The sequence below is a fragment of the Myotis myotis genome, unplaced genomic scaffold (assembly GCF_014108235.1).
Source record: "Myotis myotis isolate mMyoMyo1 unplaced genomic scaffold, mMyoMyo1.p scaffold_m19_p_11, whole genome shotgun sequence".
NCBI classification, from domain to species: domain Eukaryota; kingdom Metazoa; phylum Chordata; class Mammalia; order Chiroptera; family Vespertilionidae; genus Myotis; species Myotis myotis.
The window spans coordinates 30,003,170-30,020,048 of NW_023416315.1; the positions used below are offsets into that span (position 1 = coordinate 30,003,170).

General features: G+C 38.5%; 1 protein-coding gene across 3 annotated transcripts in view; it reads left to right on the forward strand.

The window, feature by feature from the left end:
- The window catches only part of DGKB (diacylglycerol kinase beta), a 527,879-nt gene that overhangs the window by 43,365 nt on the left and 467,635 nt on the right, over window positions 1–16,879 (forward strand). For all 3 annotated transcript variants that reach the window (XM_036328013.1, XM_036328012.1, XM_036328014.1), the window contains exon 2: window positions 16,194–16,433. In XM_036328013.1, the coding sequence (XP_036183906.1) occupies window positions 16,364–16,433 (70 nt within the window). In that variant the 5' untranslated portion in view covers window positions 16,194–16,363. The remainder of the gene's footprint in view (window positions 1–16,193; window positions 16,434–16,879) is intronic.

Consider the following 16,879-nt stretch of genomic DNA (forward strand, 5'->3'; position numbering starts at 1 on the left):
TCTATTAACTGTGATTGTTTTTTATGATTAAAGAAGGCACATTCTAACCTGGCTGAGAGTTGTATGGAACCTGGGAGCTCACCTGGAAATGCAGCCCACCCTCCCCATCAGGGAGCTGCCTATTATCATGGAAGGATTAACAACCTAGTTGCAGAAACCAGAGCCTACAGCCCTTTGAAGACCCCCAGCCTTTGCATACCCACAGGCCTTTGCAAATCTCCAGCCTGCATTACCTGTTAACTTCCCATTTGGCATATCCTTTTGTCTACTTCCCCATGTACTCTTTGCCCTTCTACCCAGTTGCCGGGAGCCGGTCCATCCTTGCTGTTTCAAGGGACATGGCATATATGGCATACTGTTCTTAATATGTTTACTCACCTTCTTGGCACTATGTGTTTTAACCAAGGTCGCCTCTCTGAGTAAGGTTGTTTCCCCAAGTAAGGATTTTCCCCTGAAGTTAGGGAGGGAATAAAACCCCTCAACTAAGTGCCAGGCCGGTAATTAATCACTTTAACTATGAATAATCATGCTTAAGCTACATAATCTTTACTCCCTGGAATGGAGATAAGAAACACCCTAACCTTTGTAATAGAGATTGATAGGATTGAATCAACTGGTATAAATACAGATGTAACAAGACAGAAAGAGACAGAACTCAGAAGACAGAAGGAAGAAGACAGAACCTACACACAGAACTTAGAAGACAGAACCTACACAGAACCTACAGACAGAAGAACTTTGCTGGAGAGAACATGGCAAAAGATCCTGGACTGAACCTGACTACAGAAATTGGCAAAAGAACCTGACTAGAACCTGGTGACTGAACCTGGCTGGAGATCCTAAGCAGAACCTCTCTGGAGATCCAGACCAGAACTTGGCTGGAGATCCTGGCTGGAGATCCTGGATAGGCTGCTGATCAACTGAACACTGTCTCTGTGTCCTTCCTTCTTCGCCGACTCCATCTACGCCTTTGGGAACCCCTGGACCTGCTGGGGCAGGACCCTGGCACCCAATATAAGCAGCTGGCTTATGGGGAGGGGCAGAGCAGATTTTTGTTGATGACCTGCTGCTCTCCCGTAGTGCAGGCAGTATTGGAATAAACACTCCTATGATTCAACCCTATCGCTGGTTAAGTAGTGACAGGCAACATGGACCCATTGATTGTCTGGTTACACTCTCTCTGAAAGAACCTTGAAGAAGGAATCTGTTAGTTGAAAGCAGATCTCACTGGTGATGCAGGTTCTCCCTGGATTTCCAAGGGCTGCTAAATTTAGGCCACTCTAACCAGAGGTGTCAGAGGTGTTACTCCAAACAGCTACTGCTGCTTGCCAATCTTTTTTGAGACAGACCTGATTTATAATACTACAACCACATTTCACCCCCTGGATCTTTTTCAAAAAGAGTAATTTAATTTCAATACCTTTTTTTTTAGGAACCTACATTAAAACCTTTGTCATATGGTTCAGTTTGTCAGCATTTCTGGTTTTTGAAGGATGTTCTGCAGACTCTCTTCAATGTATTGTACCTTATCATGCTTCCACCCAGCAATTATTCATTGAATTTTACTCAATATTTTAAGATCTGTCTTTTGTTATAAAAACTTTTAATGTATTTTTTTTTCTTTAGGCCAAATAACATGCACAGCAGACTAATTTCATTAGTTAATTTGTTCTTTTGTAATTATATTGATACTAGTGACCTGGTGCATGAATTCATGCACATTGAAAGGAAATTAATTATAAGAAATATTTTAATATCACTGTATGCCCTTCATAATAGACATGTCAACCAAATTCACAATTGACAATGACATATGGAAACACACGTGTGTAATTGGCACCAGTGAGAGCTTTCTATGTATAATGCATGTGCAAGTCAACTTAGCCTTTTATAGATATAGAATAAACTTGATTAATTAGACCCGCTTTCTGATTTAGCTAAACTTTTTCCAGCCCAGTGAAGCACCCCAACTTCTCTTTCAGGTAATTGTCAGCAACACAGCAGTAAATGTCAACACAAAGCATGATCTACAATTAGATCATGCAGGGGAGAACAAAAGGTAAAATATTTAACTGCAGCAGTGTTTGACTATATTCTGCACAGTGAGAAAATCTGAGGTTATTTTCAAGGTCCACCATTTCTTACTTCTTTTCAGTTGGGTCAAGTTTCTAAGCTTTCTAAATCTCCTTTTTCTGGCTAATGAAAAGAAAATAGGATTCCAATGAGTCTCTTATCTACCTACTCCAGAACTTCTGTGAGGATCAAATGAGGCACATGAAAATGCTTTACAGACATTTGGTTACACCGGCTTATAAAGCAAGTCGCGTTTCTGGGCTGAAGAAACTGCAAGGAGGCTAGTTGCTAGGGAGAGGAAGCTGGGCGTTGCTACTTGATGTCAATACTTGGAAGGTTGGATACTTAGCATATTAGCCTTTTATATATGTAGATAGTTCTACAGGTTAAGAATAAACAAACAAATGAACAAAAAACATATGAAACCATCCTTCTTTCAGTTCAGTTATTGTCGGTAATAAACATGGAGGATGTGATGAGCACTGGAAGCCTTACATAATAAACAGTCTTCCTGAGACCATTTGTACTGTCATTTTGCCCAAGGTATGAATAGGATATGAAGAAGTTAAATATTATTCAAAGTGACAGTTTTAGGATATGGCTCCCAACTTACCTTACTAAAATGGCACCCTTTTAGCTAATTTAAAGTTTGTGGTTGAATAACCTAGCTTTATGAAAATTGGGCATTATCCATAGGTAATGAAGAGAACTATTAAAGGATGTCCAATGTGGGAGTCACTATGTGGATGGGCTTTTGGAGAGATTAAAGTGCTTGATTAAAGTCCTAAAATTGAATAAAGAGGGTGGGGAGATTATCATAAAGGTGTTACAGTTATACAGTGACCTGAGGGATGGAGCCAATGTATATTTTGATTGCAGAATATCAAGAGAAATTTAAACTAATCATCATTTGTAAGATACATTTGAAAGAAAACTGGTTATATTCCAGAAGTTCCACCTGTTTACTTCTACAGTTTATGGTTAAAACATTACTAATCTGAACCCTTTGTAATTAAATATTTAATGTTTTATAAAGCAGGGAAGGGTAACATTTTATATACAAATATTAACAACATTTTATATACAAATATTAACAACAAAAGAGCAATGAAAGAGAAAATAATTGTTTTTTAACACTGCTTTTGCTGAACCATGGTGTACATGGAAAGTTTAAGAAAGAGTTTTCTTAGAGGAAAACAAAACTAGATATGGCCAAAATATGTATTGTTTTATTGCTGACATCTATCTCTGTGTCTGTAAATTAAATACAGCTCTCTGTTTTTCTACTGCGGATTTACTGCAAGCAATAGTTGTTTCTCAGAACAGACATCAAATTTGATTTGGTGAAAAGGTCCCCAGCGTACTTCAATAATGATTCCCCTTCGGCTGTTTTGTACTCCAACTTGAAGTTGAATAACAGCATTAGAGTTGATTATTTTCGGGGGATTAAAGGTTTGGACGATATTAGTTCCTCCCCAGCAATCATCAATTTCCAGGAAGTACATGGGGCTGGATTTATTATTTTTTAATTAATAGAAGAAAAGTATAAGCACATGTGTCCTTAATTCAATACAAAGCCTGCATGTATTTTATCAGAGACTGCTCTGGAGAGGGGTTGATGGTTTGATAATTATTTTTAGTGAATTTTTGCTTTCTTAAGCTGGGCATGGAAAAAAGCAATGAGAAATTTATCAATATAGAATAGTCAACATTCTAGGAAATACCTGTTCCTATTGAAAAAGTCCCAGGTCAGATAGATTGGAAAAAGTCACCTAGTTGCTTCTTCCTTAATCAGTATTCCTTCTTGAGGGTGGAAGTAAGTGGTTAACCTTTATTCTTTTTTTTTGTTTTGTTTTCTCCTCTTTAGTTGGGCTTATATTTGTATTTGGAAAATATTTATAAAAGACATAAATGGAAATAGGCCTTGTTTTCTGTCAATACAACAACCAAAAAAGAAAAAAAAAAAGACTTGCAAAATGAATTTTTTTTTTTTTTTAGGTTCAAGGTCTTTTCCTTTTTCTATTTCATTCTGCTAGGTTCTTATTTTTTATTCCATGATTCTTAGTCTTTTAGCAAAACAGTGCTTTAAAGTTCAAAGTTAGATGAAAACTTAGGTTAAATATTTATACTCAACTCCCAAAGACTTTATTCCTCACTTGAGAGGGAAATGGAAAATTGATAACAATATTAACTTGACCATAAACTGTAAGAATGGTAATTGAAGAGTTAAATACACACACACACACACACACACACACACACACACCACACTATATTCAGCATATGCAAAAATATCTATAATAATAAAAGGGTAATATGCAAATTAGATCAGACGTCATTCTGGGAGTCCTTCCTGACAAAGCTAGGGCTGGAGGGAAGCCAGCCCGGGTCCTGGGTGCTTGCAGGCGGCCGGAGGAGGGAAGCTTGGGTCCCGGGTGCTGGAGGGAAGCTGGTGCCTGCAGCCGGGGGAAGGAAGGCCTACTCTTGCACGAATTTTCGTGCATCAGGCCTCTAGTAATAATAATATTAAAGTAATAATATTTTTGGTACTTTTTATGTGTTCAATATTGTCCTAAGTCAATTGTTGTAGTTACTATTTCATAACAAACCACCAAATTCTTAGTTCTGTTAAACAACCATTTTGTTGTGCTTATGGATTCAGTGGGTCAGGCTTTACAATGGACGTAATGAATTGGCTTGTCTCTGTTTCACTCTATCTGGTGCCTCACCTGGGAAGACACCTTGGGCTGGAATCATTTGAAGGCTTCTTTAGTCACATATTTGGGTGTTGACACTGGCTGTTGACTGGGACTTCATCTGGGCTGTTGGCTGGTGTACCTGTGCATGGTGTCTCTGAGTGGGCTCTTTACATGGGCTAGATTGGGCTTTTTTAGAATGTGCTAATTAGAGCAAGTGTCCCAAGAAAGCAAGCAAAACTAAAGTGTGATATTTTGGGAATCTAATGACAGAAGTCACAAAGCATCACTTCTGCGATAATCTTTTGGTTAAGGCCATCATAAAGCTATTCACAAGTACAAGGGGAGGAGATACCATCTGTTATAAATGGGGTTAGCAGTCTTCTAGAAGGGTATATGAGATGTGAGTTATTGTGGTCATTCTTGAAAAGTAAAAGCTACCAGAGTACTTTTACATTCATTATTTCATATTGATAAAGGTTCTACCCCATGCATGATCACCAGTTTCACCCAACTCTCCAGTCTCTATTCTAAGAGTTGTTCTCCTGCCCAGCCAGCGTGGTTCAGTGGTTGAGTGTTGACCTATGAACCAGGAGGTCACGGTTTGATCCCCAGTGTGGGGCATGCAGGAGGCAGCCAATCAATGATTCTCTTTTATCATTGATGTTTCTAGCTCTCCCTCTCCCTTCCTCTCGAAATCAATAAAAAAATAAAAAAATAAAAAAAGTTGTTCTCCTTAAATCTATATGTGAAAAGAAAGAAAATTGAAAATTTACTTAAGAATAAAATAATTCAAGTTCAAAACTATGACTCCAAAATGTAGACAATATAAAACTTGATATACATCCCTGTTTTGTGTCACCAAAGATTTCCCTTTAATTTATTATTTTAGATTTTTAATGTGTCAGTGGAGTCCAAAGATAAGTTATGAATCTTATATTAAGCCACCCATATAAATCTTCTGAAAGGTTTGTTAACTTCCAATCTATTTCCCACATATGTATCATGTATATATGTTCACATTTAATCCTAAAACCTTGCTTACAAAAGCAAGGAGAAAATAGCCTTTATTGAGAATCTTATGTACTATGCACATGTTATTTTATTAAATGCTAAAATACCTACAGGAGGTAGGTGGTATTAGCCACTTGTCATGAGAGAGGAATTAAAACTCAGACAGGTTAAGTGATTCACTTTACATAGGGAAGAGAGACAGTTTGGAACTTGAGCGAGAGTACAGGTCTATCTGATTCAAAAGTGGTAGGATAAGAAAATGAATAATGCCCATTTGATGCCTTAGTCTATAAATCAATAATTTAAAATTAAGCTGTTAGAGTTCTAAATGAATAAATAGTACTATCCCGTTGGCTTTTAACTCTGCTGTTCTTACTACCTGCTTTTAGCGAGTTCACTTTACCACATCTGTATATATTTTTTTCATATCTTCCCCATTATTGTTCTCTTCCCCCATCATTGCAGAAGTACACTCTCAACTAATCACTGAGACTTTTATATCATTGAGAAACCAGAAGTCATCAACCAGAAAGCTTACATTTTCTGAGCACCAAATCTACAAAACTGCTTGCATCTGTACTCATTGTTAAGATCAATGTTGGCCCTCACATATTTTCTGGAACTTACCTCATCGTGCTCTTGGAAACTTTTTGAAGTCCTTTTTAAGGACTTTGAAACAGCGATCAGATTTTTTCTCTTCAGACACTTGAACCATTCTCACTATAAACCCTTCTCTTCAATTTTAAAATGTGTTTCAGTGATTCCTACAAACAACAACAAAAATTTCTTGATTCCACATTCATCTCCATGTAGCTACTTTTGGCTGTTAACTGCTCTTCAAAATCACACTTCTCAAAGAGTTGATAACATTCACAGTCTTCCCAAACTCAATTCTATTATGCAACCCACTCCAATTTCACTTGCTCTGACTCAGAGAAATTGTTATGCTAAGGTCGCCAGTGCCCATCATGTTGATATTGCATGTTTCCGACTTCGTCTTATTTAAGTGCTCAGCAACTCTTGAAAAGTGCTTTTCTAACATCTCCTTGAAGGGTTTTTTTCTTCCTCTTCTGTTGTCTCTTTGATACAATATTTTAGGGTTTTTTGTTTGGTTGCTTGTTGCTTTGGGGGGTTCTTTTTCTACTTTGAATCCCTAAATATGGGAACCCCGTGGAGCTTTGTCCTGGGCCCACTTTCTCACGCTGATGCTGGAGGGTGAAACTCTCCTGTCATTTGGCAGCGGGAGGAGAGGTAGAAGTTCTTGGGACATTTTCAGAAGCCCCCCCCCCGACCCCCCAGGAGGATGGGGTAGAAAATTATTTGTGTCAAGTTACATTTCTTGGGTTCCACAGCCCCCTGCCCCCTAAGCCTGTCCTGGAAAAGGTGCAGCTGGAACTTCTGTTGTTTGGAAGTTTAACTATTCAGGTTTAGGGAGCTTGCAGAGACCACACCCATCTTGGCCACTGCCTGGCTTTCAGGTGTGATTGAGGGGTAGATAGGAAGGCACCTTCCCAGGTCTCTCAGACCTCACTGGGCATGCCTCTAAAGCTGCCTCTTTCCAGTCCCTTCTCCCATCAATCTGCGGGAATGACTTGGAGAATGTTAAAAGCAACTTTTGGGCAAAGCTGTGTGAATGGCATGCCTTTATTATTTGGTCTCTCCTTTTACACCTTTCCTGTTAAATAATAACCAGGTTATTAAACAGGGGTGTCAACACCATACTCCCCAGCCCTTTCAGATTCCATCTTCTTCCCATTTTGTTCTGTGCCTCATGAGGCTATTTTACAGACTCTGTACCAATGGTTTCTTTGACCTCTGGCTTCTGACTGGGTTTGATCAGTGTGAGGCACTGGAGGAGACTAGGGAGTTGGAGGAGGACAAGGTCAGGGAAGTCATTTCCCCACCTCTTACCAGCTAAGTCAATTGAAAGAGGGGTGTGCCCTGCTATCTCCGTCTGTGGCTCTATTAGATGATCCTGTATATATAGCTACTCTGGGTTTTCTTTGCTGCAATAGCCCTATTCCTTTCAGGTTTAGGGTCAATAAAATCCCAGGTTTTGCTAGAGCAGAATACTGCATCAGCTGCTATTAGCTTTCCTAAGCCCTGTGTACACTTCCTAAATGATAATTTTATTAAATTCACATTACCCATTTTAAGTGGATTCTTCACCAGGAAACAAACACTGAGATGGAGTTAGGGATACAAAGGCTTATAAGGAAATTATTCCTGTGAAAAATTAAAAGGAAGTAAAGCCCTTTGGGCAGAAAGAGTCTTCAAACATGATACCCAAGAAAAGAAAGGAGGTGGGGTATGCAGGATTGGTCGTGAATAGCTTCAGATCAGAATACAGATCTGACAAAGTCTCAGCCCATGCAATGGGGAGTTCTGAAGCAAATTTGGGTTATTAAAGGAGTCCTTCCATTGTACCAAAATGTCATGGCTTTAGTACATTCATCATCGTTAGTCATTGCCCCCCTGACTGTGACCTTGGTTTAAAAGCTGATTGGATTCTGAAGGCTATAAGAGGAGACTATGGGCTATAACTGCACTGTTTGCTGCTAAATACAAGTTCTTTCTGGAAGGCAGAGGTTAACAATACAGCTACATAGCTGCCACACGAGGGACATTTATGCCTCCCTGCATCTTCACATATCATCTATACCAGACAACTCACAATATCATACCTCTTGCTCTCTTCTTTTTAGCCCTTGGCTTGTCTCATTAGCTACTAGTCCTTCCAGTTTAGGTGTCTTCTCAGATTTAACACATCCCAAAACAAAACTGTTGTTTTTTGTCTTATTCTCAAACATGGCACTAATTCAGGATTTAGAATTCTCAAAACTCCACCTTTCTGTACCCTGTGCTCAAGCCAAAACTATAGGAGTCATTCTTTTAATTTTAATCTTTATTGTTGAACGTATTCAACAGATGTCCCCATTTTCCCCCCATTGACCTCTTATACCCGCCCCTCACCTCTTGCCAGGCCTTCACTGCACTATTGTCTGTATCCATGGGTTATGCATATATGCAAATAAGTTCTTCCGTTAATCTCTTCCTGCCCCCTCCTGCCCCCGCCTCTGAGATTCAGCAATCTGTTTCATGCTTCTATATTTTTGGATCTATTTTGTATATTAGATTCCACTTATGAGTGAGATCATGTGATACTTGCCTTTCTCTGACTGGCTTATTTTGCTTAGCATCCAGGAGTCATTCTTGGTCATTTCATCCTGCATACCATATATCCTATTTATTATCAAATCCTGCCTCAAAAATATATCTTGAGTTTGGCATCTTAACCTTTATTATTACTACCATTTCCCCAGTTAAGTTACTGCCAGCTATCATCCAATACGGAAACAGCCTCCTCTTTGTCCTCCCATTTTCATTCTTGTCCTCTAATCCATTGATCAGAACAGACTTCTAAAACAGAAGTATGGATCATGTATATCTGCTGCTCAGAATACTTCCAGGGCTTCATAACTTACTTATGATAAATTCTCACATGTCCTTCATGATGTAGCTTTTATCTGTTTTTCCAGTTTGGTCTTGTGGCACTTTCCCTCTTGCTCACCAGATTCCAGTCACATTTGCCTTCTTTGCAGATCTTCTATTTCTAGTTTCTTCTTTTTTCTTTTCTCTCTCACTTATAAGCTTCTGCTCAGAATGTTTTTCTTCTCACTCTCGTTTACAGCTGTTACTCAACTTTCATCATTTAGTTTAAATAAAATGTTCTCGATGGTTTATGCTCTGAATCTCTTAATATATATCAGTGTTCCTATTATTCTCTCTCATAGGATTCCATTGCCTTTTTGTCCCATGTAACTTATCAGAGTTCTCAGTTATTTATTTGTGTAGGTGGTTTGCTTAGTGTAAGAGCTGCTTAACCAAGATGTAAGAGCTCGAAGACCATATCTGTTTTACTTATAACTATATCCCTAGCATCTGGCAGAGTGCCATTGGGTTTTAATTTAGACTTCTTTTCATGGATAAATGAACAAGAAATTATAAATCAAGTGATAGCATCAATATCTCATTTAAGTTTATCCTACTTTTCTTTCAGAAGTTCTATGATTGATATTTTGGCCCTCATCCTTTTTCACTCCTAAGATTTTTTCATTACTTAACTTTATATGTTGAGGTTCATTACCCTTGAGACTCAGTAAATATTTTCAGTCCTCAAACTACCTTAAATTAATAGGCACAGAGTCTTCAGTGTACCTTAATGTGTATTAGCTTTATTCAGTGATTTTCAGCTATAACAATGCTTACTTTTAATGATTTTTTAGAAATCTACACTTAATGTGACTAACAAACATGCTTTCAATCCATCAGATTTGTTTATTTAGACATCGCCTGTGGCTTCTTCATGAGGAGATTGGTTTCCTTCCCTAATTATGGTGAATGTGCTTTAGCCAAGGTAAAATAGGCCAAACAGCCTTCTCCAACTGCACCAACATAAGTAGCACATCCAGTGATTAGATGAGAATGCCAGAATCAGACTGCTTTCCAGCAGTGGATCCTTTCTGCTATTCATTTATGTGCCTAACGAAAGCCCCTTTGGGAGCAATGGGGGTCTTTGAATGCACCAAAGGGAATCCAAGCTGAACATTGCCATTCTCTTTCTAGACATTTACGAAGGGGCAGAGGCTATAGAAATGCTATCATTGTTCCCATCTCTTTCTGAGTCATAAGAATAGCTATACCTCTTGATTTAATATTACACATGCCACATTTCTCTATACACAGACTTCTGATATGCCAGTTCAACTAGTTTAAAAGATTTGTCTGGGAAAACCTTCTTCCCTACTCATTCTCTCTCTCTCTCTCTCTCTCTCTCTCTCTCTCTCTCTCTCTCTCTCTATATATATATATATATATATATATATATATATCATCTATACCTCTATCTATCTATCTATCTATCTATCTATCTATCTATCTATCTATCTATCTATCTATCATCTATCTAATCTCTCTCTCTATCATCTATCTATTATCTATCTATCATCTATCTATCTATCTATCTATCATCTGCTACATGTTGCATCACATAATGAGAGTTGGAACTCCCAGAATTGTGAGAAGCTAAAGACTTTCACTAGGAGTAGGATGAGAAAGACAGGTTGTATTCTAAGCTTGTTGGTCTTAAAAATAAGCCAAATTAAAATCCAAAGAGTCCTTCAGGGGTGCCTTTTACTATCTTAAAACATTTTGTTAAGCCCTAACTGGTTTGGCTCAGTGGATAGAGCATTAGCCTGCGGACTGAAAGGTCCCAGGTTCAATTCCGATCAAGGGCATGTACCTTGGTTGTGGGCACATCCCCAGTAGACGGTGTGCAGAAGACAGCTGATCGATGTTTCTCTCTCATCGATGTTTCTAACTCTCTATCTCTCTCCCTTCTTCTCTGTAAAAAATCAATAAAATAGCCCTAACCGGTTTGGCTCAGTGGAGAGCATCAGCCTGCAGACCAAAGGGTCCCAGGTTCGATTCCGGTCAAGGGCATGTACCTTGATTGCAGGCACATCCCCAGTAGAGAGTGTGCAGGAGGCAGCTGATTGATGTTTCTCTCTCATAATGTTTTTAACTCTCTATCCCTCTCCCTTCCTCTCTGTAAAAAAAAAAATCAATAAAATATATTTTTTTAAAAAAACAACCTTTTGTTAAGATGCAAACTGGATGATTAGATCAATTCAGAGAAGCTGTTCTTGATAGTGAAAATGAAGACCTAAGTTGAAAAGATCATGCTAGAGAAAAGAAAACTAAGTAATTTTGTTAGATATTGAAAAATATTTTCATATATAAAAAGATAGTTCTGCCTGGCCAGTGTGGGTCAGTGGTTGAGCTTCGACCTATGAACTGAGAGGTCACAGTTCTATTCCCTGTAAGGGCACATGCCCAGGTTTGGGCTTAATTCCCAGTAAGGGGGTGGGAGGTGAAGGAGGCAGCTGATTCTCTCTCATCATTGATGGTTCTATCTCTCCCACTCCCTCTCTGAAATCAATAAAAAATATATTTAAAATATAAAAATATAGCTCTGATGATCATGTGTAATTTGTTCTTTTTATAAATTGGTTAACTTACATCTTAATTATGGCATTCCTTGGGAATGATGTTTGTTTATATGGAGTTAGTAATATCTAACAACAAAGAAAATACCTTACAAACCATGTGAAATAAAGCCTTTTTGTTTGCAGCTATGGAAGTTTTTATCCCCAAGTACATCTTCTTTTGTTTATGTCCATTTAGTTTAAGAAAAGGGGTATAGCCTCTAAGGAAAGTAAAACCCATAGGGACTTCTGTCCCTGTACCCCTTTTTTATATACCATTTTCTCGTTCTCAATTTCAGAGGCTCCTTCTAACTCTCCTACCCAAGTTTTTGTTTATGAAAAAAGCATATAAGTGAATTTATTCTACAAATAGTTATTGACCAACTACTATATACCAACTACTTTTCTAAGCACTTAGGAAATAGCAATGAAGATTACAGACAAAAATCTGCCCTCTTCAGGCTTATATCTTAGCACACAGAAGAGGATGGTGATACAGAATATACTAAATACATTTAGATGATTATCAAGGGAAAAACCAATAAATATTTTTAGTTGCTTTGTCCTTTTTGTGGATCAGGACTCAAAATCACTCATGCTGCCCATAATTCCTGAATGGGAAGACAAATGTTAAGTGCTATAAATAAGTTAAATATTTAATGATAAGGTGTCATATTCAAACAAGTAAAAGCAAAATGGAAAGATGGTATAATTAAGTGTTCAATTTTAAATTGACTGACCAGGTGAGACTGCTGAGAAACAGCATTCCTGTAAAAATATGAATTATTTACATAATTAGTCATTTTAAATTTGAGTTTCTTATACTTAATTAACTGAAAAAATGTAATAAATTCTAGAGTCAGTGGAAAGCTATAATTAACTAATTAGTCATTTAATTAACTTATTGGTGGTGTTTTTTCAGACTTAGTTTATTATGACTGCTCCTGGACTTCAAGGACTAGGCCTTATAAAGGAACAGAGGGAGTTGAGGGGGGCAGTTAGGAAGCTATCACAACAATATAAGTGAGAAAGAAGGCAAGAAAGTAAATGAAGACATTGACATTTTTCCAAAGTGATCAACCATCTGGCCTTTTTTTATAGTACTTTTCATTGTTCCTTACTACCTTCATGGTAAAGCCCATACCTTTTTATGTTACATTAATCTCCCTTCAAAAACTGGCCTCTTGCTGGATTCTCTAATAGGTGCATCTGTGTCCAATAAAACTTTATTTACAAAATTGGTTGTTGGCCAAATTTCCGCAGTCAGCTGTGTGCCTTCCCCTGGTCTACTTTATGGAATGTGACCATTCTTAGTAAATGGCGTTCTTTCTAAAAGTTACCTCAGTAGTACAATAAACTGCTCATTTTGCTGCCAACATGTCCACATTCCAGGTAGGAAGTTGGCAGAAGAGGAAATGCTTAAAAGGGCACTCACCAGCTGTTAGCTCAAATAGAGCCTCACCCAATATCTGCTTACATCTTAGTAGCCACTTTTCCATGCAATGAACCAGAGGAATGTAGTTGTATGAATGGATATATTTTCATTCAATACAGTTAGGGCTCTGTTACCAAGGAAGCAAGAAAGACTGAATATTGGATGGGCTTGTAGAAGTTTCTGTAATAACTACCGGATTCCCATCACAGATTCCCATCAGTGTCCTCATTTGTCAGAATGGGAGAATCAGTGCCTCACAGAGTCATTTTGTGAAGATTCAGTGATCTAACATGCAAATTCTGTTAGGATTGTGCTGTGTACACTGTAAAATCTTAATAAAGCTGACATTGTTGACGTTAGCATTATTTTTTATCTTTTATGTATTTTGATCTTTGTTGTATTCCTAATGCCTAGAATGTTTTCAGGCATACCGAGGAGCTGACTAAACATTTTGAATAAAGAAATGAAGAGTCATTAGCATCAGTTGTTTGTGTTGTCGGAAGCAGAAACTGTTTTTTGGGCCATTTAATTACGTATTAAAATAATACTGCTTGCTTCCAGAAGTGACAGGATAGCGGGTGAGTTAGTCTCAGACAGGGACAAGTATCCGATTATTGCTGTGATTATGTAGGCCCAACTATTTTCACTCTGTCCTTGAGTCATCCACTCAACATTGAAAGCCCCATGAGGCAAAGTCTAATGTGCCAAGTGTGACTGAATCATCTCTCTCTCTGTGGATGGAGAGAACAGGACACCTTGTTTCATAGTCCCACAAACTGCATGTAACTAGACAGAAGCAAATAATTAGGATGAAATCAATGTGCAGGATGAAATCAGCAGGAAGAAACTAGGTAGAAGACACAAAGAAATGCCCATCACACGTTTCCATTCCTGTGAGTTTGCGTGGCTTCCCGGAGTCATGCTTGTGATGCAAGAGCATCCCCTGGGAGGAAAAAGAGATCTAGCACTTTGGCTTCTGTGAACACAGCTGTATCTTCATTTCTTTCCAATTAAATAGAAAACCATCACCTTGTAAAACTGAGTGCAGAAACCCTGAACAGATGAGACCTATGAGACCAGTTTTCTAAGGCAAAGATGACAGGATATGACAGTGCGGTTCTGGGATTGATAATGGAAAACAGTAAAGAGATAAAGAAAAAGGTTAGGGACTAAGAAAAATAAAGGTGCCATGGCTTTAAGGAATGCCATCTGTATAAACTTGCTTCTAATTATAAAATTGCATCAACTCCTAAGTAATTGTTTTTAAAGACTTCATCCTATATAATAAAAGGGTAATGTGCAAATTGACCCTTATGGCAGAACAACCAGTCACTATGACATGCACTGACCACCAGGGGGCAGACACTCAACACAGGAGCTGCCCCTTGGTGGTTAGTGTGCTCCCACAGGGGAAGCTCTGCTCAGTCACAAGCTGGGCTGATGGCTGTGAGCACAGAGGTGGTGGTGGTAGCCTCTCCTGCCTCCTTGACAGTGCTAAGGATGTCTGATGCGGCTTAGTCGGACATCCCCTGAGGGCTCCCGGGCTGCCAGAGGGATGTCTGACTGCCAGCTTAGGCGAGATTCCCCAGGGAGTGGGCCTAAGCCATCAGGTGGACATCCCCCGAGGAGTCCCGGACTGTGAGAGGGCACAGGCCAGGCTGAGGGACCTCCCTCCACCCCCAATGCACAAATTTTCATGCACTGGGCCTTTAGTTTTCTATATCAATCATACTGCCAGTCTGGTTGATTGCTGAGCAGTTGATTATTGTCTCTGTTGAAACCTCAAGGTTTTTTCACTTTGTTTTTATTGATGTAGCACTGCATATAGGTCTGTGACAATCTAGGGATTTATTTTTAAGCATGATTCCCAATAGTATCATCTACTGTCACTATCAAGTCTGTGAGACATTTGGAATTTGCTTTAATTTGGTAAATTTCATTGGGATTAAAATATTTATAAAATTAAAGTTATTGTTTTTTAGTGATTTTAAAAAGAGAGGAAGGGCGAGGGAGAGAAAAACATCTATCAGCTACCTCCTTCTCTCCCACCACCTGGGCATGTGCATTGTCTAGGAATTGAACCAGTGGTTTTGTGGTGCATGGGGCTATGCTCAACCAACTGAGCAACCAACTGGCCGGGACAAAGTTCTTCTCTGTATTTTACTGCTAGAAAAAAACTAATTTACATGATTCACCTAAAGTGATTTGCATGATTGTGAATATTTGTGCTGCTACTGAGCGCCATTCCAAACCATTGTTGGAAATTTTGTACACCAGTAAAGTGTATGTGCAGGGAACTATAAGGCTATGTAGCCTCTTTTAAGAACTTAGGTCTGGAATTGTTTTACACTGTTTGTTTAGATATTAAAAACTGATAAATTCAGATTAATAAAAATGACATCCTTGTCAACTCTTCAAATGTAGAGTTTATAAAGTTAAGCCAAAAAACCTTTTCTGAATCTAGACTTAATTTTTTTTTTACATCTTGTAGCCTTAATCATATTTATTTCTATGAAGTTGCATTGGGAAATGTAAGTAAATGCCATTAAAGAGTGACTGAACCCGGCTGCAGTGGCTCAGTGGTTGAGCATCGACCTATGAACCAAGAGGACACAGTTCCATTACTGGTCAGGGCCTATGCCCAGATTTTGGGCTTGATCCCAGTAGGGGGTGTGCAGGAAGCAACTGATCAATGATTCTCTCTCATCATTGATGTTTCCATCTCTCGCTCCTCTCCTCTCTGAAATAAAGAAAAATATATTTTTAAAAAAGAATGAGTAAGCAATTAAAGATGGAATATTATGCAAAATAGATAACTTTAAAATACATTATTTAGGAACTAAAAATCCTTAACATTCTATAGCTTGTCAATGTTTTCCTTTGTGCAGTATTGCTAATCTCTTGATCTTTCTGCTTCTCTTTTTGCAGTGTTTTAATGCATTATTGAAATGAGAAACACACCTACAGTGGTTTCCTGTTGACATATCCCATATATTGAAAGCTTGAGGTATTTTATCATGAAACATGCCTGGTGGAAAATTTGAAGCATAGGATTCTGCCAAACACCCGAATAAAGAATTTCTCACCTCACCACCACCATGACCAACCAGGAGAAGTGGGCCCACCTGAGCCCCTCAGAATTTTCTCAACTTCAGAAATATGCTGAGTGTAAGTATTCATATTGACAATATCATGTTATTTGGCATTTGTGCTAAAGAAGATATGATCGATTTATAGGAATAGATTACAGATTATAATCAGCATCAGGATAGACATAGGTATGTGTTCTGTGTTTGCAAGTAGGTCAACTGGAAGCTACCTTTTAAGCATGAGGAAAAGGTAAGCTTGAATCAAACATCAACTCTGGGAAAAAAGGAGCTAGGGTGCTAGATATAGAGCTAAACTTAGAAACACTCCATCTGTAATAGAAGTAAAGCAAAGGATGAGACAGCCTGGGAGAGTGGAGACTGGCAAGGCTGGAACCAAGAAGAATGACAACAGGAAGAGCAGAAAGACAGTAATAATAAAGTAAAAGGGGGAAAAATGGTGCATACTTGAGTCAATAGGACCTGAGTCAGAGATCAGGAGGAAGGGGAAATGCAGGATTTCCGCAC